This window comes from Ahaetulla prasina, chromosome 3, assembly GCF_028640845.1.
Source record: "Ahaetulla prasina isolate Xishuangbanna chromosome 3, ASM2864084v1, whole genome shotgun sequence".
Lineage (NCBI taxonomy): Eukaryota > Metazoa > Chordata > Lepidosauria > Squamata > Colubridae > Ahaetulla > Ahaetulla prasina.
Window position 1 is genome coordinate 136,989,267 of NC_080541.1, and position 22,032 is coordinate 137,011,298.

The 22,032-nt window shown below is 42.1% G+C and overlaps 2 protein-coding genes across 3 annotated transcripts in view; one reads left to right on the forward strand and one right to left on the reverse strand.

The window, feature by feature from the left end:
- Positions 1-2,810, reverse strand: part of DDX59 (DEAD-box helicase 59) — a 46,423-nt gene extending 43,613 nt beyond the window's left edge. Inside the window, exon 1 of the mRNA XM_058178882.1 lies at positions 2,166-2,810. The gene's annotated coding sequence lies outside the window, so the exon portion shown is untranslated. The remainder of the gene's footprint in view (positions 1-2,165) is intronic.
- Positions 2,811-2,861: 51 nt separating this feature from the next.
- CAMSAP2 (calmodulin regulated spectrin associated protein family member 2) overlaps positions 2,862-22,032 on the forward strand; it is a 93,488-nt gene continuing 74,317 nt past the window's right edge. For both annotated transcript variants that reach the window (XM_058178879.1, XM_058178880.1), the window contains exon 1: positions 2,862-3,021. In XM_058178879.1, coding sequence (XP_058034862.1) covers positions 2,883-3,021 — 139 coding nt within the window. In that variant the 5' untranslated portion in view covers positions 2,862-2,882. The remainder of the gene's footprint in view (positions 3,022-22,032) is intronic.

The following is a 22,032-nucleotide window of genomic DNA, read 5'->3' on the forward strand; positions in this document are numbered from 1 at the left end:
CTTGCTGTATAATAAAATTTGACCCCCATTTTTATACCTTTAAACAATTTATAATTAGAAAGAAAAGGCCTGAGATGTCTTTAAAATTATATTTGCTCCAAGCTATAACAATTTATACAGCTCTGACTGAAACTAAAGTTCTCTATGGCAACAAAAACATAAAACACAGACTGCAGAATTAAAAGCAGAAATGCTATTTGAACCTAATTCCCAGTTCAAGTTTAGCAAGTTTTTCCAAGTGAAAACATTTATATTTACACTAAATACAGGTTCGTAAGAATATAAATGCCTTTTTCTTAGAACAGTCCATTCTTTCCAACATAGTACAGTGAACTTGATCATCAAACTCACTTTACCTGCTTCTTGGGAAGAATCCTTAACAAATCAGCTTTACAATACAATTCTAAGTTCCTTTGATAATTGAAAAATAAATGTTTTACTGTGCTGTAAAATTTATTATCAGGAAATCATGGACATAGATTGTAGCTTGTATCCCAAATACATTCAGTTACTCCACATCAGTTTAAAATTGAGGTGGCTGTCAGGATCTCAGCTATACATGTAAACCCCTAACCCCATGGTTTATTTCCATAAATGTTTATGAGAGTTAACCTTTCTGAATTTGATCCTCATTAATTCTACTTTTAATGTTACTGTCTTCATAATAGATTGATAAGGTTTCTTTGGTTTTGGCTTATAATTAATAAGCCAGTCAAGTGTCATTTATTCATTAAACCACGATTTAACGAACAAAAGCTTAGCACAATAGACAAACTGTTCTTAAGAGCTTCAGGAAATCTCTCTGGATTTTGCACTCAAAAGATTTCTTTATTCAGTTAATCTAGCATTCCAGCCCTCCCCATTTGAGCAAGTTGTCCAGGCAGTCTAAAATGTCATGCTGTTTTGATCTGCTATTTTTATGCTCTTCATTTTGTTTTATGATTCCACTGTATAATTTTACAGTATTATGTTGAAACATACATGGATTATATTCCACCTGTATTATATACTCATGCCTCAAGATAGGAAAGGTTAAATTAATACTTTTTCAACTGCCTGGACAAGTCCTTCCAATTTTTTTGGCAATGATTTTCAGAAGCTGACACATAGAAAGTGACGTGACCCAAGATCACCCAGCCATCTTCACGCCTAAGTCAGGATCGGCACTCAAGATCTATCAGTTTCTAGCCTGGCGCCTTGAATCACTAACAGCAAACTGGTTCTTTCACATAGAGATTCCTGAGAATTAAAAACCCACTTCGTCACATGTACGGTTTTCTGAGACTCAGCGGATGTCCATAAGCATCTTAACCCTATATGAGATGGAGGCAAAAAAGCATCATCTTCCTAATACATTTGAATGAACCAAACCCCAGGACCGGTTAATTAGTTGTTCCTTTCCAGGCATCGGACATCGGTTCGAAGGCGTCGTCCTTTGCGCACACACACACACAAAAAAAGGGGGGAGGGGAGCTTCCTTGCAAGCGACACGGCAAGCATCGCGGCCGATTCGGTTCCCCGCCGACGCCTCTGCTCCAGGCCTTCCAGCGCCCTCCTCCTTTTGCAATTGCGATCTTCCCATTTACCCCCGAGGGGGTCCAGCCTCCCTTCTGCTCCGAGGATGCCCCTCGGACCATGAGCGATGATGGGACCCGCATCAAGAACGGCCACTGTCCAGCCGGTCGGTCACATGACCCTCCCCGAGTCACGCCGGACGTCACGGAAAGACCGCTCCGCTTTTCTGTCCCCTCGGCTGCGCCCCCCTCCCTCCCACCCTCCCTCCTTCCCCCCCCCAGCTCCGCCCAAGCCGAAGCCCGTTCACCATGAGAAAGGGGGCTGTGGCGAGGCAGCGGAGCGCGCATGCGTCTGCGTGCCCGGCTGCTTTTTTTTTTTTTCCCTCCTCCTCCTCCTCCTCCTCCTCTTTTTTTTTTTTCTTCTTCTTCCCCAGCCTAGTGCGGCTTTAGCGGCGGTAGCACCGACAGCGGCAGAAACGGGGGGGGAGGGAGGGAGGGAGAGCGAGCGAGCGCCGAAACGGCGGCAAGGTTTGGCGAGGCCGCCGCGTAAAAGGGCAGAGGGAGGACAGGACGGGGCTCCCTTTGGAGCTGAGGCGCGGAAGGAAACGGAGAGGACCCGGGAGCGAAGGAAAAGAGCAACGCGCGCCACACCCAGCTCCGCCGCGTATCTTTCCTGCTGTGGCGCGCCAGGCTGGTTGGGCAGTCCCGCCGGGTCTGGAGAGCTGCTGGCCATCTCCCAGCCGCCGCCGCTGCCGCCGCCTCCTCCTCCTCCCCTTCCTCTTTCAGCTACTGCAGGAAAAAGCCCCGCCGCCACCTCCCTCCCTCCCACTCGGACTCCTTTTCCCGCCCCCGCCGCCTTCGGTTGGAAGGGCAGAAAGAGAGAGAGACAGAGAGAGGGGGAATCTCTTTCGGCTCGCCGGAGAGGTGCTCCTCCTATTCAAGAGCGAGGACGGCGCGGGGAAGGCGATCCGTCTGAGGAATCTCTCCCGAAGTTGCCCTTATTTTGCGTTTTATTTCACGACGGGCGTTCGGGATCGATCGAGACAAAAGCGCCCGACGAGAAAGGAGTGGGGGGCGGGGAGAGAAAAAGAGGGCACCCGAGCCCTTTCCCTACATTCCTATGCAAAGGAAAAGGAGAGGCGGAGAAGGAGATCGCTCCCGGTGAAACGTCGCGCCCGCCTTGCTTCTCCTGCCGCAACCAAATCGAGGTCGAAACGTGATTCGGGGTTTTTTTTTGACAGATGCCCGTTTTTCCCCAGCGCGGCTCCTACCGGCAGGAGAATCATGTAGAAGATCCCTTGTAAGGGGAGGGAGGGGAAGGGGAGAGGTTCCGTGGGCCGGGGTGGGGGAGGGAGAGGGAAGGAAAAAATGGGGGATGCTGCGGACGTCAAGGAGATGAAGAAGACGTTCATTGTCCCAGCCATCAAACCGTTTGATCACTACGATTTCGCCCGAGCCAAAATCGCCTGTAATCTAGCGTGGCTAGTGGCCAAAGCCTTTGGGACAGGTAGGTTGATGCTGCTTCTTCCTTTTCTGCCATTCTGGATTCTTGCTCTTGTTTCTTTTACTGGTCTCTGTGTGTGAATCGCTCATCCGTTGAAGACACGAATAATAATAATAATAACAGCAACAAAAGGAATCAAGGAAAATAACTCAAAGACGCTATCAATATTATTATTGTACAGTGTTCGATTATATGTTTGTGTCACTGCTACAATTGTGATTTGGATTACAGTGAAGGATGTGGATTGCCTCCCTGTGAATGATTTTTTTAAAATCAGCCCTCCCATCAGCTTGTGTTCAAAAGGTTACTTCCTTTCAGTTGACCTCCTCCTTAAATAGACACAGTTTTTTCTATTTAAATAGGAGGGGGGAAATAAACTGAAAACAAATGTTTTTGACATCTGGGGGTTACGACTAGTCATTCAGATTAGGTGAAACATAGTTGTGTCCTTTCAAAACAATGCTCAGGGTTTTCTCCTTGTCTAATCCATTGGGAGAAGGTTGAAAGAAGTAAGAAAAAGGGGAGCATCTTTTGATTGCAAGGTAGGCTGTAAGGAGAAGAGTAGCCTTTTTCCCATCAAAGGCTTTCAGGGAATATTTACCCCCCAAAAAAGAAGAAGAAGAAGTGACAATATTAACACAGAGAAGGCAATGATAAATAATGGGGGCGTCTCCCAAAGCATTGCAAGTGACCGTCTGTCATTGTTCAGTCTCTCTCCTCTGTTTTGTTATTGTCTACTATAGAATAATGGAGAAAGAGTACCTTTCTACTTTCAGCTCTTCAACTGTTAAATTTAGTATATAATGTAACAAGATAACAGTTGTGGTTTGTTCCTGATAAAAGGTTAGAAGGTACCTCTCTTAAAATATGTATCCTGTGGGAAGTAGCTGTTACAAATTATCAAGTTAAGGTACAAGTGAGTAGCAGGATTTACATTCAACTGTCAGTCCGTCTATTTGTGCAGGGGGGGTTATTATCTTTCAAGACTTTTTGTTTCCTCTTCTTTGAATGCTTGTGCCTAAAAATGCTGATGTACTGGAAATTTAGAACGATACCTAAATTTCAGAAATGGCATACTGTTATTATCTGCCACATACTGTAGGATTTTACTTTGCAGGTACAATCTTGAAAAAACATTTTAATTATGCATAGTGGTAATGTTGAAATAACTCTTGTCTGGTAAACAAGTGAAACCACATTCCTAAATTTCATCTCCTAATCACCAAAAGAGTTCAAGCATCAAGAACACAGAAATCAGGTGATGTGTACGAATGTGTGAACTGTAAGCTACAATCCTGTATGTTGATTGTGTCCCATAGAGGCACTATGCCTCATTGAAGTCAGTGAATAATTTCCAAGTAAACAGAAACACATGATCAACTTGGAGAAATGTGTAATTTATTCTAAGATACAGGGTTTAGTAAACATACAAGCAAGAGAGTTGACTGTTTTCTGTTTACAAACTTTACTCTGTTGAACAAAATGCCACTATTCAGAATACTATAAGACAGGGGTCTCCAACCTTGGCCACTTTAAGACTTGTGGACTTCAACTCCCAGAATTCCTCAGCCATCTCCAAGGTTGGAGACCCCTGCTATAAGAGACATTATTTAATTATTTACCCCTGCTATAAGAGACATTATTTAAATTGTCTCTATAAGAGACATTATTTAAACTGTCTCTATAAGAGACATTATTTAAACTGTCTCTATAAGAGACATTTATTTATTTATTTATTTTATTTTGTCACAACAATATATATAAGTATCATACAAAAAAAGATTATATATATATTCTTCATATATATATGAAGAAGAAGAAGAAAAAGAAAAACAATAGGACAGGAATGGTAGGCACGTTTGTGCTCTTATGCACGCCCCTTACGGTCCTCTTAGGAATGGGGTGAGGTCAATATTAGAAAGTTTTTGGTTAAAGCTTTTGGGATTATGGGAAGAGACCACAGAGTCAGGTAAAGTATTCCAAGCACTGATGATTCTTTTACAGAAGTCATATTTTCTGCAATCTAGATTAAAGCGGTTAACATTAAGTTTAAATCTATTGATTGCTCTTGTATTATTGCAATTAAAGCTGAAGTAGTCTTTAACAGGAAGGACATTACAATAGATGATTCTATGAGACATTATTTAAACTGTGCATAGTTGTCCTGGTCTGATTGATTTAATTAAGATTTCAAAGATAATTTAGGAAAGGATGACAAATAAGTGTATGCAGTATGAAACAGAATCATATTATCTCTTTGCATGAAGCAAAATTTAGAAAATGATACCAGACACAGAAGACCATTATAACATCTCCTCTCAAATCAGTTACTCTCCACACAGGGAGTCATAGGTCTTGTAAACATACGGGCTTACTATTCAGAAAAACAACAGACAATTTACCAAAGTGTAAATGTGGCTTTTGTGTTATGTTTTTATAGTACTTCAATTGTTTCATTCTGATTTCCGGGTGGAAAAAAAACTGTTGTTTTGTGACATTATTTACTTCATACTTGAATTGGATTGGAACCAACACTGATCAAGAATTGCTTGTTTTGATAGATGGCTTTTCTTCCTAGCCTGTTGGTAGCTTTGAAATGTGCAAATATACATTCAGAAAATGGCTGCTATGAGAGAACTGTACCATTCTTGTTGCTAAAATATTAATGGTCCCTTATCATTCGGTACATTTGATGGAAGGCAAATCAAACAAGTTGCTGCCTGCTACCATTTCTAGTGTGTTCCCTGCCATCTTCATCTTATTGCTTTCTTTCCTGTAGCCATCTTCCATTAAGGGACTGGCTGGTGAACAGAGGTTCAACTGAACATGAAGGCAATGTTGCAGTATATCAACTTCTTGTTGATTTTAATGAAATGTGAAAGACTACCTCCCACTATATCGCCCAAGTGACACCACCAATGAGGCTGACTCTCAATTTAGAGTAGGGCCTTCTTCATAGAAAGTTAGGGAACCTTCCTAGGGGAGGAAAGATATCCCTCATGATGTCTTGTTTTACTTGACAATTGGCAACATGTTTCTTCTCCTGGGCATTTACCACAATTGTTCCTAGACTGGATTTCCTGACTGCTCTTTAAAATGAATCCTTGTTTTGGTTCTTCTCTAGTGGGCATAACTTTTTTGTTGTTTTATACGGACTTGTTTTACTTTTGATTCCTTTTATTAAATATAGCTTTTTAATTTTGTATTCTGCTCTGGTTTCTTTTATGGTGTCAGTGGTGGAGATGTTTGTTGTTATTGTTAAGAACTATGGTCATCAAGTTGTCCATCTTTTGCCTATTTTGATAATGACCTCAAAATGACCTGAAAATAACTGCAGATCATGTTTTAGCCATTATTGTTGACAGTTTTGGGAATGGTGCACTATGCAAATCTAGGTACTCCAGTTTGGAACCATTGCTTTATGGCTTATTGTTGTTTGTGAGGCCACCATAATTGCTATTTAAAAATCCAGCCCTTAGCAGCTCATTAGGATGTATGAATGAATCACTCTTCTAATTTTCTTAGAACAAAAAGCTCTTGGAGTTATGTCTGTGCATCTCTATGTCATTGCTCTGAAAATTATATCTCTTACAACACGGTTGTCAAACATACCATTCAGTGTGGTTCTTTGCCCTTTCACCTCTTTTGCTACCTTTATAAAGCAAAAGGACTGAGAAGGATTCATTAATACATCACCTAACAGGCCACAGACCAATACCAGTCCATGGCCCAGGGATTGGAGACATCAGGGTTCATCAACATACAAAATCCAATGCCCTATTTCTAGGTTCTGTTATATCGCAAGATCTAAAATGGACAGCTAACATCAAAAACATCATCAAAAAAGGACAACAAAGAATGTTCTTTCTGCGCCAACTCAGTAAGCTCAAACTGCCCAAGGAGCTGCTGATTCAGTTCTACAGAGGAATTATTGAGTCTGTCATTTGCACCTCTATAACTGTCTGGTTCTGCAACCCAACAAGAAAGACACAGACTTCAGAGGATAATTAGAACTACAGAAAAAATAATTGCTACCAACCTGCCTTCCATTGAGGACCTGTATACTACACGAATCAAGAAGAGGGCTGTGAAAATATTTACAGATCCCTCACATCCAGGACATAAACTGTTTCAACTCCTACCCTCAAAACGACGCTATAGAGCACTGCACACCAGAACAACTAGACACAAGAACAGTTTTTTCCCGAAGGCCATCACTCTGCTAAACAAATAATTCCATCAACACTGTCAAACTATTTACTGAATCTGCACTACTATTAATCTTCTCATAGTTCCCATCACCAATCTCTTTCCACTTATGACTGTATGACTGTAACTTTGTTGCTGGCAATCCTTATGATTTATATTGATATACTGACCATCAATTGTGTTGTAAATGTTGTATCTTGATGAATGTATCTTTTCTTTTATGTACACTGAAAGCATATGCACCAAGACAAATTCCTTGTGTGTCCAATCACACTTGGCCAATAAAAAATTCTATTCTATTCTATTCTATTCTATTCTATTCTATTCTATTCTATTCTATTCTATTCCCTATCGATTTAGGAAATCCTAAGCAGCTTTGCTTAGAAATGTTTGTGTTTCTGAACACAGAATGGAATACTTATTTAGGTTGAGGAACTGTACTGACCCTGTAAAATTTTCATAATTCTTGTAAGAATCATCAACAAGAAATATTGCCTATTGTCGGGCAATATGAAAATAGACTATACATACGTAGGTACATCCATTGTCTCTCCCCCTCCAGCAGTTGTTATCAAAACTGCTGTTTTCCTGTTGCTGCTGGCAGCAAGGAGGCCAATTTGTTGCCTTCCAACTAAGTGTTATCAGTTGAATGATGGAGGAAACTGCCTAAAGCTCTCGGCCTTATGGAGGGTGTCTTTGTGCAACATACTAACTCATTTAAACTGAAGCATGGTATATTAGTAAGCCATGCATTTAGAACTGAAGTGGTTTATGCTGCCCGTTTTCATAGAATAGAATAGAATAGAATAGAATAGAATAGAATAGAATAGAATAGAATAGAATAGAATTGAATTGAATTGAATTGAATTGAATTGAATTGAATTTTTTATTGGCCAAGTGTGATTGGACACACTAGGAATTTGTCTTGGTGCATATGCTCTCAGTGCACATAAAAGAAAAGATACATTCATCACGAATCATAAGGTACAACACTTAATGATAGTCATAGGGTACAAATAAGCAATCAGGAAACAATCAATATCAATATAAATCATAAGGATACAAGCACAAAGTTACAGTCATACAGTTTCATAGTTTATATAGTACTAAGCCATGGATGTCATGGCGGCCCGCAGACCAGATGCATCATGTGCTGGCCCCACCCCCACCCAGTTTAGCAAAGGGGAAAAAAATCCCGATATGTCATGTCATGCCACCATGACAACGTGAGTTTGACACCCCTATACTAAGCAGTATTAGCAGCTTTTGAATGTCTTCCCAGGCGTTATTCTTGGAATCTTTAGTGAAGTGCAAATCATTGATTTATACTGTTGCAAATGTTCATGCTTTAAGTGTATTCCTAATGTCTGAGTTAAGTCTTGTAAGATTCTGATGGCCTTCAGATAAATGTATTGAGTCTCTAGGAACTCTAAACAAACAAACAAATAAACTTTTGGTCCTGGCCCTTACAGTGACTTCATTGTAACATTCCAAAAACCTACTGTCCTTTGGATGTGATGCCACAAAAACACTACCTCTGAGAGTGTATTTTAAAGTATTTCATAGAGAGATAGAGATACGTTTATCCATAATCAAAATAATGTTTATTGCAATCCTGAAGTTAGATCAGTACTATCTTTGTAGGGCAGATGTGGGATGGGCTTTGCATTATTATTTTGAAGTTTTATCTATGCTTATTCCATTATGTCAAAAAGTGCCTTGAAGGCAAAGAAAGATACTTATAAAATTAAAAACAAAGTATCCTTCTGTCTGTATTTCTGACTTCTTAAACTGCAAATAAGTTTAGGATATTGGTGCTGTAATTACAACATAAGTTGACAAAGTACTGTAGTAGGGTTTGTTTGATTTTAGTTTACGATAGTGAGTGAATTTTTATTGGCCAAGTGTGATTGGACACACTAGGAATTTGTCTTGGTGCATATGCTCTCAGTGCACATAAAAGAAAAGATACATTCATCACGAATCATAAGGTACAACACTTAATGATAGTCATAGGGTACAAATAAGCAATCAGGAAACAATCAATATCAATATAAATCATAAGGATACAAGCACAAAGTTACAGTCATACAGTTTCATAGTTTATATAGTACTAAGCCATGGATGTCATGGCGGCCCGCAGACCAGATGCATCATGTGCTGGCCCCACCCCCACCCAGTTTAGCAAAGGGGGAAAAAATCCCGATATGTCATGTCATGCCACCATGACAACGTGAGTTTGACACCCCTATACTAAGCAGTATTAGCAGCTTTTGAATGTCTTCCCAGGCGTTATTCTTGGAATCTTTAGTGAAGTGCAAATCATTGATTTATACTGTTGCAAATGTTCATGCTTTAAGTGTATTCCTAATGTCTGAGTTAAGTCTTGTAAGATTCTGATGGCCTTCAGATAAATGTATTGAGTCTCTAGAGGAACTCTAAACAAACAAACAAATAAACTTTTGGTCCTGGCCCTTACAGTGACTTCATTGTAACATTCCAAAAACCTACTGTCCTTTGGATGTGATGCCACAAAAACACTACCTCTGAGAGTGTATTTTAAAGTATTTCATAGAGAGATAGAGATACGTTTATCCATAATCAAAATAATGTTTATTGCAATCCTGAAGTTAGATCAGTACTATCTTTGTAGGGCAGATGTGGGATGGGCTTTGCATTATTATTTTGAAGTTTTATCTATGCTTATTCCATTATGTCAAAAAGTGCCTTGAAGGCAAAGAAAGATACTTATAAAATTAAAAACAAAGTATCCTTCTGTCTGTATTTCTGACTTCTTAAACTGCAAATAAGTTTAGGATATTGGTGCTGTAATTACAACATAAGTTGACAAAGTACTGTAGTAGGGTTTGTTTGATTTTAGTTTACGATAGTGAGTGAATTTGTCTTTTATGGTTTGAAAATTGTATTTGATAGTTTAACACATATGGATAAAAATAATTATCAATTATTATAAAAATAATAATATTATAAATTTTATAATTTTATAATAATTTTTATAATTTTATAATAAAAATTATAAAAATAATTGCAATCAATTATTATAAAATAATTGCAATTGAATCAGCAAACCATAGTTTATTTTTATCCATATGTGTTAAACTATCAAATACAATTTTCAAACCATAAAAGACAAATTCACTCACTATCGTAAACTAAAATCAAACAAACCCTACTATAGTACTTTGTCAACTTATGTTGTAATTACAGCATCATTACAGCACAAATTAAAGGATAGCATGATTTGTATATTCAACCACTGAAATAGATACTGTAGATATAGATTTAATTTCATTAACTTTTGTTGTAAATTGCTTATGTTGGAAAAGTCACCAAGAAACTTTCAGTAATCTTTTGGGTCCTATGCTGCAATCAATATGCATTGTTCAAATATAATCCAGCAGAATGAATTGACTTAATGGCTCCCTTTAGTTTGTTTTAGCAGAGCTTTATGATTCTGGAGTGTACAGTTGTGGAGTGACATTGTCATTTTTGAAATATAGGATTTAGATTCAAGTTGCATTGTTTCAAAAATGATAGGTCTAGAGCAGGGGTCAGCAACCTGCAGTTCTGGAGCCACATTTGGCTCTTTCACTCCTCTGCTACAACTCCCTGTCACTCAAAATAGACGTCGCAACCGCCAACGTGCGACACCCTCCAGGACACGAGCTTTTTGAGCTTTTCAACCCCTAGTAGGCCAACAATGAATAACTCCAAGAAAAGAAAAGTTTCAGAAGAAAACAGAAAATTTAATTCAACTACATATGCTAGTTTTGTGGCTGCTCAATATAAATAGTCAATAGAAATAGTCAGGCACAGGAAGGGTTTTGTAGCTCCTGGTGTTTTCTTTTCTGTGGGAAATGGGTCCAAATGGCTCTTTGAGTGTTTAAGGTTGCAGACCCCTGGTCTAGTGTATCTTGTGGCAAATAAATTTTCAGAAATTTGGCTCCAGGAATACAGTTTTGGCTAGGCACTTCAGGCTGACTGGGAATTGCTTTGAATTTTGATTAAATAGCTTGAGTTTTGAAGGAAAAAAAATCTGCTATAGCACATTAAACCATTATACCTTATAATGTAAGGTAGGTGTGTGGCTTTATCTTACGGCATCTTAAAGCTATAATGTCATATAACCTTCCCTTGCTGAATTTAATGGGGCCCTCTTTCTGAATAGACACATATAAGATAGCATTTTAGCAGCCCCAAATTGTAGATCCTACTTTAAGATAGGCATCATCACAACATACTAACTCAGTAGCACTGGTATTTAGCCTTAATGCATCCTGGGCACTCATTGCATTCATTTGTATGCCATACAAGCATATTTCACGATGGTATTATGGGTCGTCTTTGACTTAACCTCAATTGTGCCCAACATTTCCATTGTTAAACAAGGCAGTTGTTATGTGAGTTTTGCTCCATTTTATGACTTTACTGTATTTTTTGGCGTATGAGACGCACCTTAGTTTTTGGGGAGGAAAATAAGAAAAAAGCTGATTGGCAGGTAGGTCAGCCTCCCGGAATACCCCCAATCAGCTGTTCCCAGAGGTGAATTTTAGCAACAGGTTCCTGGGTTGTAAGCTCTGTGCCTTCCTTTTTTTTTTTTTTTTTTGCTTTTTTTTTCTGACTCTGAAACTTCTGAAACAGCTTCAGAAAAAAAGCCTTTGAAGCTCTCTTTGGGGGCTTCTTTTCTGAAGCTTTTTTTCTGATGCTTTTTTCAGCCTCTCAAATCTCCATTTGAGAAGCTGGGCAGGGCTACATTTGGAGCATAAGACGCAGCCAGATTTTCACCTTTTTTAGGGAAAAAAGGTGCATCTTATACTCCAAAAAAATACGATATTTGCCACAGTTGTTAACTAAATTACTGCAGTTGTTAAGTGAATCATGCAGTCACTAAGCAAATCTGGCTTTCCCCATTGACTTGCCATTGAGTGCCCAGGATGCATTAAGGCTTGTCAGAAGGCAGCTGAGAAGGTTACAAATGGTGATTGCATGACCCCAAGACAGTGCAGCTGTTATAAATACATGCCAGTAGCCAAGCGTCAAATTTGGATCACATGACCATGGGAATGCTGCAATGGTCATAAGTGAAAAGCAGTGATAAATCAGTTTTTTCAGTGCCATTGTAACTTCAAATGTATACAGAGAGTGGGAGTTGGCATTGGACCTGACCAGTTGTGAGGCATTGCAACATGATGCAAAACCAGCAGAGGAGTCCAGAAAAGCTAGCAACCCAAGAGATGCTGGTGTAAAGATAGTTCACTCCAGGGGTGAAATGCTCTCGGTTCAGACCGGATCGCCTGATCCGGTAGTAGTGATGGTAGCGGGTGGTTCAAAGAACCGGTAGCAAAAATCCATGCCCCACCCCATGCCCAGCTGAGCTGCGCGATCATAAGAGGGTTTTTTTTTTACTTTTAAAGGATTTTTTCTTTGACCAAAAAATGCTTTTAAAAGTTAAAAAAAAGCCTCTGATGATCGCGTGGCTCATCTGGGATCGTCAGAGCCTTTTAAAAGCATTTTTTCTACAACCTCTTCGGCCGAAGAGGTTGTAGAAAAAATGCTTTTAAAAGTTAAAAAAAAAAGTTGGCCACGCCCACCCAGTCACATTACTCCCACACACACCAAGCCACGCTCACAGAAACAGTAGTAACAAATTCTACTGGTTCACTCCCCATGGTGCACCAAAACTAGACATGTAAGCACCAAACAGAATGAAGTAGCAATCTAGGCTGTCAGGACTGCACTGTGTGTCTAGCATGTGTAGATTTCCCTGACATTGCATGCCATATGCTAAATAAATAAAATAATTTGAATGGGTACTAAAAATATGGTTGTAAATCAAGGATTACCTGTGCTATTTCAAAGTACCTGTTTTTATTTTAAAGTGTAAAATAGAAGCATAAGCATCATTTTAATCTACACAGCAATATCCATAATAAAAAGCTGTGAGGTATCAGAATGACATGTATATAATGAATAAATTACATCATCATTCAGATGTGATTTACAGTATGTCACAGAAGTGAGTACACCCCCTCACATTTGTAAATATTTTGGTATATCTTTTCATGTGACAATACTGAACAACACATGTCATGTACTCACTTTTGTTGGCAGCAGTTTAGACATTAATGGCTGTGTGTTGCGTTATTTTGAGGGGACAGCACATTTACACTGTTATACAAGCTGTATACTCACTACTTTACATTGTACCCAAGCGTCATTTCTTCAGTGTTGTCACATGAAAAGATATACTTACAAATTTACAAAATGTGAGACTGTGACTCACTTCTGTGATATACTGTATGTAGCAATGTTTGTTACAAGTATATACACTGCAGAATTTGCATGATGATATTATTGTATATTTGCCATCCTTTGCTCCCTCATTGATGCCTGTGTGACTTGTGTGTGCCTGCATCTGGGTAAAGCAAATGCTAAATCCATTGCTAATATAAATATTTCAGCAACCCCATAAATAATAAATAAAAATTGTTTTCATTTGTCAGATTTCTCACTTTACAGCATGATCTGTTCAACCTATCCCACTGATAGGTTAATGCAGTGGTAGTTAACCTGGTCCCTACCGCCCACTAGTGGGCGTTCCAACTTTCATGGTGGGCGGTAGGGGTTTTGTCCAATAAGCACTTTCCTTTTTTTTAAATTTAATTGACTTTTAAAAAAATTTTCATAGCATTATTTAAAAACATTTTCATTAGGTTTTCATAAAATTCCCGTGACAATTTAAATTTCTGAAAATATACTATTTATATAGCCCGTGCATAAGTTTAGTTCATGTTACGTAAGTGAAACTAAATGGCGCTATAGTGCGACCGCAAACAAAAGAGCCTCATCCCAGAATAGTTTACGCATCTCCCCCCGAACCGGTGGGCGGTTAGAAAATTTTACTACTAAAAGAGATACAAAAGTGGGCAGTAGGTATAAAAAGGTTGACTACCCCTGGGTTAATGCTTTCTACGAAGCATTATGTTTGAAATTAATTCTCATTGTATCTGAAATAATAAGTGGCTTCCTACTACAATCTAATTATGTGTTAGCTTGAAATCTTGTAGCATGAAAGAACAAAGGATTTTGGACAGTGCTCATGGAAACAAGTCTAGGACCAAAAGTTAAATCTTAATAGAACAGTTTGTACTCTTTTCAAAGAACTCAGGACAACTACAAAGCTAGGTTCTCAAATCTATGATGTTATTTGCTTGGTTTTGACCAAACATGTAGTTTGAATTGAGCTACTGTTGTTTGTAAATCATGTTTTAGAGCTCAGCTAGTTTGCGAACCTTGCCAGCTGTGGGTATATATACAATAAATACTTTATTAGGTTAGCTCTGGATTAGAGCAATGTGTGACCATTATAAACACAAGGCAGCATTTCTTCTACAGACATGTCTTAATTGGCTACATACTGGCATGGCTTTTGTATCAGACCATAACCCTGAACTAGTTTCAGAGGATTTATTAAATTTATTGTCACATTTGTTATGTGACAATATTCTATGAAGGATCCATTTGTCACGAAATCTTAAAGGCTGAATTAGACAGGATTACCTGGTTCACATATTTTACTGAGTCATTGTTTGCTTAACTGTAGACGCGTAACAATTTAAGTCCATATATCTGAAAATTGCTTGTGTTGGCACAACAAGGCAAATCATGTATTGTAAATCATATTGGGACTTAGTATACCTCAGTTGTCTAAAACTTTTCAGGTAATTGATTAGGCAAAGTTTAAAGGCAAACAACTGCTGCTTAAACTAAGGGAACCTTCTAGTGGCATTTTATTAGGCAGGAATCTGTTGATTTAAATAAATTTATTCATGTATATATTTATATATAACAGCAGTCGGCAACTTGCCATCAGTCCAGCACAAGGGTAAAATACTCCCGGTTCTGACCAGATCGTCCCCCCGGTAGCGATGGCAGCAGGTGGTTCAGAGAACTGGTAGCAAAAATCCCTACCTACCCTCCATGCCCAGCTGAGCCGTGCAACCATCAGAGGATTTTTTTTTAGTATTTTTTAGTATTCAGCCGAAAAATGCTTTTAAAAGTAAAAAAAAAAAGCCTCTGATGATCACGTGGCTCTGCTGGGATCATCAGAACCCTTTAAAAGCATTTTTTCTACAACCTCTTCAGCTAAAGAGGTTGTAAAAAATGCTTTTAAAAGGTTCTGACGATCAGCCACCTCAAGTTCCGGGAGCGCGTGCTCGATGTCTGAAAGCGATCACGCACTCCGACCCCTTGGACTTCTCCCGTTCCCCGGATGGTCAGGATCCTCAGAGCTTGGGCCTTCGGTTGATATTGTGCAATGCTCGGTCCGTGGTGAACAAAGCCCCCCTTGTCTGTGATCTTATACAGGGGGGTTCCGCGGACCTTATGGGCATTACGGAGACCTGGTTGGGCACTGAAGGGGGCGTGCCCCTTGTTGAGATGTGCCCGCCGGGTTTCCGTGCATTCCATCAGCCGAGGGCCCAGGGTAGGGGTGGGGGGTGGCGGTTGTGATTAGAGAGAGTCTAGAGCCGAGGGAGACCACTGTACCTCAGATTGCCAGGTGCGAATCCCTCTTTGTGAGCTGGGGTCGTAGGTGTCAGATGGGTTTGCTGATCACGTACCTGGCTCCTTGCTGCGTGACAGCTGCCCTGCCCGAGCTCCTGGAGGTGCTGGCTGGGGTGGCAGTTGAGACCCCCAGACTTTTAGTCATGGGGGACTTTAACTTGCCATCTTCCGGCTCGTCATCGACGGCAGCTCGGGAGTTCACGGCTTCCATGACGGCCTTGGACCTGACCCAAGTAGTTGATGGCCCTACTCACATTGGGGGTGGCACTCTGGACCTGATTTTTCTCTCTGGTCAGTGGTTGAGAGATCTGGACTTAAAGGAAATAGTCACTGAACCTTTGTCATGGTCAGATCACTCTCTTCTTCGCCTGGACTTTCTGACCGCCATTCACCACCGCAGGGAGACGGAGCCGATACGTTGGTTCCGTCCCAGGCGCCTGATGGACCCGGATGGGTTCCGGACGGAGCTTGGGCCATTTCCTGAGGGTCTGGCTCACGGCTCGGCTGAGGAACTTGTTGCGGCCTGGGAACGGGCCGCGGCGGGGGCCTTAGACCGTGTCGTGCCTTTGCGGCCTCTGACCCGGCGCAGGTCCCAACCGGCCCCTTGGTTCTCCGAGGAGCTGAGAGGGATGAAGCGCCGGAGAAGACGCCTAGAGAGTTCCTGGAGGTCTAGCCGTTCGGAAGCTGATCGGACACTAGTGAAGTCCTATACTAGGACTTACCTAGTGGCATTGAGGGAAGCGAGGCGTAGCTATGCCTCCTCCCTCATTGCATCGGCAGATAACCGCCCAGCCGCCCTGTTTCGGGTGACTCGCTCCCTCCTACACCAGGGGGAGCGGGATGACCCGTTGCAGGGACGTGCTGAGGAGTTTAACGGTTATCTATACGATAAAATCGTTCAGCTTCGGGATGGTCTGGACCAAGATTGCGGTGATGCGGGTGAGATGCTCGAGGGTGGTCTTGGCGATATTGTTTGGGATGAGTTTGACCCTGTGGCTCCCGAGGACATGGACAGGTTGTTGGGTAGGCTGAATGCCACCACGTGTTTACTGGACCCGTGCCCCTCCTGGCTGGTGCTGGCCACTCAGGAGGTGACACGAGGCTGGCTCCAGGCGATTACGACCGCTTCTTTGGTGGAGGGCGTCTTCCCGGCCGCCTTGAAAGAGGCGGTGGTGAGGCCCCTCCTTAAGAAGCCTTCCCTGGACCCGGCTGTTTTAGGTAATTATCGTCCGGTCTCCAACCCGCCATGGCGAAGGTTGTAGAGAGTATGGTGGCATATCAGTTTCCCTTGCACCTGGATGAAACTGTCTATCTGGACCCGTTCCAGTCCGGTTTCCGGCCCGGTTACAGCACGGAGACGGCTTTGGTCGCGTTGGTGGATGATCTCTGGAGGGCCAGGGATAGGGGTTGTTCCTCTGCCCTGGTCCTATTAGACCTCTCAGCGGCTTTCGATACCATCGACCATGGTATCCTGCTGCGCGGTTGGAGGATTGGGAGTGGGAGGCACCGTTTATCGGTGGTTCTCCTCCTATCTCTCCGACCGGTCGCAGTCGGTGTTGACAGGGGCAGAGGTCGGCCCAGGCGCCTGATGGACCCGGATGGGTTCCGGACGGAGCTTGGGCCATTTCCTGAGGGTCTGGCTCACGGCTCGGCTGAGGAACTTGTTATGCCTGGGAACGGGCGCGCGGGGCCTTAGACCGTGTCGTGCCTTTGCGGCCTCTGACCCGGCGCAGGTCCCAACCGCCCTTGGTTCTCCGAGGAGCTGAGAGGGATGAAGCGCCGGAGAAGACGCCTAGAGAGTTCCTGGAGGTCTAGCCGCTCGAAGCTGATCGACACTAGTGAAGTCCTATACTAGGACTTACCTAGTGGCATTGAGGGAAGCGAGGCGTAGCTCGCCTCCTCCTCATTGCATCGGCAGATAACCGCCCAGCCGCCCTGTTTCGGTGACCCGCCTCCTACACCAGGGGAGCGGGATGACCCGCTGCAGGACGCTGAGGAGTTTAACGGTTATCTATACGATAAAATCGCTCAGCTTCGGGATGGTCTGGACCAAGATTGCGTGTGATGCGGGTGAGATGCTCGAGGGTGGTCTTGGCGATATTGTTTGGGATGAGTTTGACCCTGTGGCTCCTGAGGACATGGACAGGTTGTTGCAGGCTGAATGCCACCACGTGTTTACTGGACCCGTGCCTCCTGGCTGGTGCTGGCCACTCAGGAGGTGACACGAGGCTGGCTCCAGGCGATTACGACCGCTTCTTTGGTGGAGGTGTCTTCCGGCCGCCTTGAAAGAGGCGGTGGTGAGGCCCTCCTTAAGAAGCCTTCCTGACCCGCTGTTTTAGGTAATTATCGTCCGGTCTCCAACCCGCCATGGCGAAGGTTGTAGAGAAAACGCTTTAAAAGGCTCCTCTGTCAATCCCAGCTAAGTTGCCTGATCATCAGAAGCTTTTAAAATCATTCTTCATAGTAACAAAAAGCATATAACAGTTTTCTTCCTGACTTCTTGAGATGCTTCTTTTCTCTTGCTCTGGTTGCCTATCTAGATGAGTGGGGGGGTTGTTCTGAGATGAAGATATTCCTGTATCTATCTGTCCTTTCCATCTGAACAATCTTCCACAATGGTTTTGTCCTTGACTAACTGCTTGAGGTGAGCAGTTTGCTGAATAAGGAGGACTACATTGAATTTCAATCCAAGAGAGACACAGTTATTTCATAGCACTTAGCTCTGCTCCTGAACAAGGAATCATAGGTGACAGTGGGGAGAAAGGGGCAACAATTTATGACACTGCATCGTGACATCATAACATGACTTGTGCAGTTGCATCAGGTATCATGTCATTGCACAATTGCAACATTCCCCATGGTCATGTGATCAAAATTCCCATGCTTGTCAACTGACTCATGTTTATGACTGTTGCAGTGTCCCAGGTCATGTGATCAAAATTCCCATGCTTGTCAACTGACTCATGTTTATGACTGTTGCAGTGTCCCAGGTCATGTGATCAAAATTCCCATGCTTGTCAACTGACTCATGTTTATGACTGTTGCAGTGTCCCAGGTCATGTGATCAAAATTCCCATGCTTGTCAACTGACTCATGTTTATGACTGTTGCAGTGTCCCAGGTCATGTGATCAAAATTCCCATGCTTGTCAACTGACTCATGTTTATGACTGTTGCAGTGTCCCAGGTCATGTGATCAAAATTCCCATGCTTGTCAACTGACTCATGTTTATGACTGTTGCAGTGTCCCAGGTCATGTGATCAAAATTCCCATGCTTGTCAACTGACTCATGTTTATGACTGTTGCAGTGTCCCAGGTCATGTGATCAAAATTCCCATGCTTGTCAACTGACTCATGTTTATGACTGTTGCAGTGTCCCAGGTCATGTGATCAAAATTCCCATGCTTGTCAACTGACTCATGTTTATGACTGTTGCAGTGTCCCAGGTCATGTGATCAAAATTCCCATGCTTGTCAACTGACTCATGTTTATGACTGTTGCAGTGTCCCAGGTCATGTGATCAAAATTCCCATGCTTGTCAACTGACTCATGTTTATGACTGTTGCAGTGTCCCAGGTCATGTGATCAAAATTCCCATGCTTGTCAACTGACTCATGTTTATGACTGTTGCAGTGTCCCAGGTCATGTGATCAAAATTCCCATGCTTGTCAACTGACTCATGTTTATGACTGTTGCAGTGTCCCAGGTCATGTGATCAAAATTCCCATGCTTGTCAACTGACTCATGTTTATGACTGTTGCAGTGTCCCAGGTCATGTGATCAAAATTCCCATGCTTGTCAACTGACTCATGTTTATGACTGTTGCAGTGTCCCAGGTCATGTGATCAAAATTCCCATGCTTGTCAACTGACTCATGTTTATGACTGTTGCAGTGTCCCAGGTCATGTGATCAAAATTCCCATGCTTGTCAACTGACTCATGTTTATGACTGTTGCAGTGTCCCAGGTCATGTGATCAAAATTCCCATGCTTGTCAACTGACTCATGTTTATGACTGTTGCAGTGTCCCAGGTCATGTGATCAAAATTCCCATGCTTGTCAACTGACTCATGTTTATGACTGTTGCAGTGTCCCAGGTCATGTGATCAAAATTCCCATGCTTGTCAACTGACTCATGTTTATGACTGTTGCAGTGTCCCAGGTCATGTGATCAAAATTCCCATGCTTGTCAACTGACTCATGTTTATGACTGTTGCAGTGTCCCAGGTCATGTGATCACCTTTTGCGATCTTCTGACAAGCAAAGTCAGTGGGGAGACCAGATTTACTTAACAACTGTGTTACTAATTTAATATTAATTAATATTAATTAATTTAATTAATTTAATTAATTAATTAATTTACTAATTTAAGAACTGCAGTGATTCATTTAACAAGTGTGGTAGGAAAAGATGTAAAATGAGCCAAAATTCATTTAATAAATGTCTCACTTAGCAACAGAAATTTTGGGCTCAATTGTTGGATGCCGGCATCCCGGTACAGTCAGCTAAATCGCGGCTGACCATCGGTGGCGAGTCATTGGCCCCGATGGAGAGGGTCCGCAACTTAGGCGCCCTCCTGATGAACGGCTGTCTCTAGAAGATCATTTGACGGCCGCTCCAGGAGAGCGCTCTACCAGGTTCGCCTGGTACGCCAGTTGCGCCTTTTCTGGACCGGGATGCCCTATGCACGGTCACCACGCACTCGTGACGCCCGCCTGGATTACTGCAATGCTCTCTACATGGGGCTCCCTTGAAGGGCATCCGGAGGCTACAGTTAGTCCAGAATGCGGCTGCGCTGGTGATAGATGGAGCCCTCGTGGCTCCCGTGATGACACCCATCCTGCGCAGACTGCACTGGCTACCTGTGGCCTTCCGGTGCGCTTCAAGGTTTTGGTGACCACCTTTAAAGCGCCCATGGCATTGGGCCGGGTTATTTACGGGACCGCCTACTGCTACCGAATACCTCTCACCGACCCGCAAGGCCTCACAGAGAGGGTCTCCTCAGGGTGCCGCCAGCGAGGCAATGTCGCCTGGCGACGCCCAGGGAAGGGCCTTCTGTGGGGCTCCCACCCTCTGAACGAACTACCCCGGACTTCGTCAGCTTCCGGACCTTCGGACCTTCCGCCGCGGGCTTAAAACATACTTATTTAATTGTGCAGGACTGAGCTAGATTTTAAATTTATGGGTTTTAATTGGGTTTTATTTTTATATTTTAATTAACAGGCTTTTAGAATAAGTTTTTAAATTGCTTTTATATTGTATTTATGTGTTTTTAAGTGCCTGTGAACCGCCCTGAGTCCTTCGGGAGATAGGGCGGTATATAAATATGATTAAATAAATAAATAAATAAATAAAATAAAAGCATTTTTTCTACCACCTCTTCAGCCAAAGAGGTTGTAGAGAAAACGCTTTTAAAAGGCTCCTCTGTCAATCCCAGCTAAGTTGCCTGATCATCAGAAGCTTTTAAAATCATTTTTTGCAACCTCTTTGGCCGAAGAGGTTGTAGAAAAAATGCTTTTAAAAGTAAAAAAAAAAAAAAGTTGGCCACGCCCACCCAGTCACATAACACCCCCCCACCAAGCCACGCCCACAGAACTGGTAGTAACAAATTTTACATTTCATCCTGGTCCAGCCAATGTAGATAACAATTAGAATGTTGGACAGAGAGATTTAATTTAGACAATAAAGTAGTTATTAATTTATTGGCTACTTTTTTTTTCTAATATGATCAATAACCTTGCTATGCATATGGCTTATTCAATTAACTTTGGAACATTTAAAATCATTCTTCATAGTAACAAAAGGCATATAACAGTTTTCTTCCTGACTTCTTGAGATGCTTCTTTTCTCTTGCTCTGGTTGCCTATCTAGATGAGTGGGGGGGTTGTTCTGAGATGAAGATATTCCTGTATCTATCTGTCCTTTCCATCTGAACAATCTTCCACAATGGTTTTGTCCTTGACTAACTGCTTGAGGTGAGCAGTTTGCTGAATAAGGAGGACTACATTGAATTTCAATCCAAGAGAGACACAGTTATTTCATAGCACTTAGCTCTGCTCCTGAACAAGGAATCATAGGTGACAGTGGGGAGAAAGGGGCAACAATTTATGACACTGCATCGTGACATCATAACATGACTTGTGCAGTTGCATCAGGTATCATGTCATTGCACAATTGCAACATTTGCATGATATACAGGTAGCCCTCAACTTAACCATAGT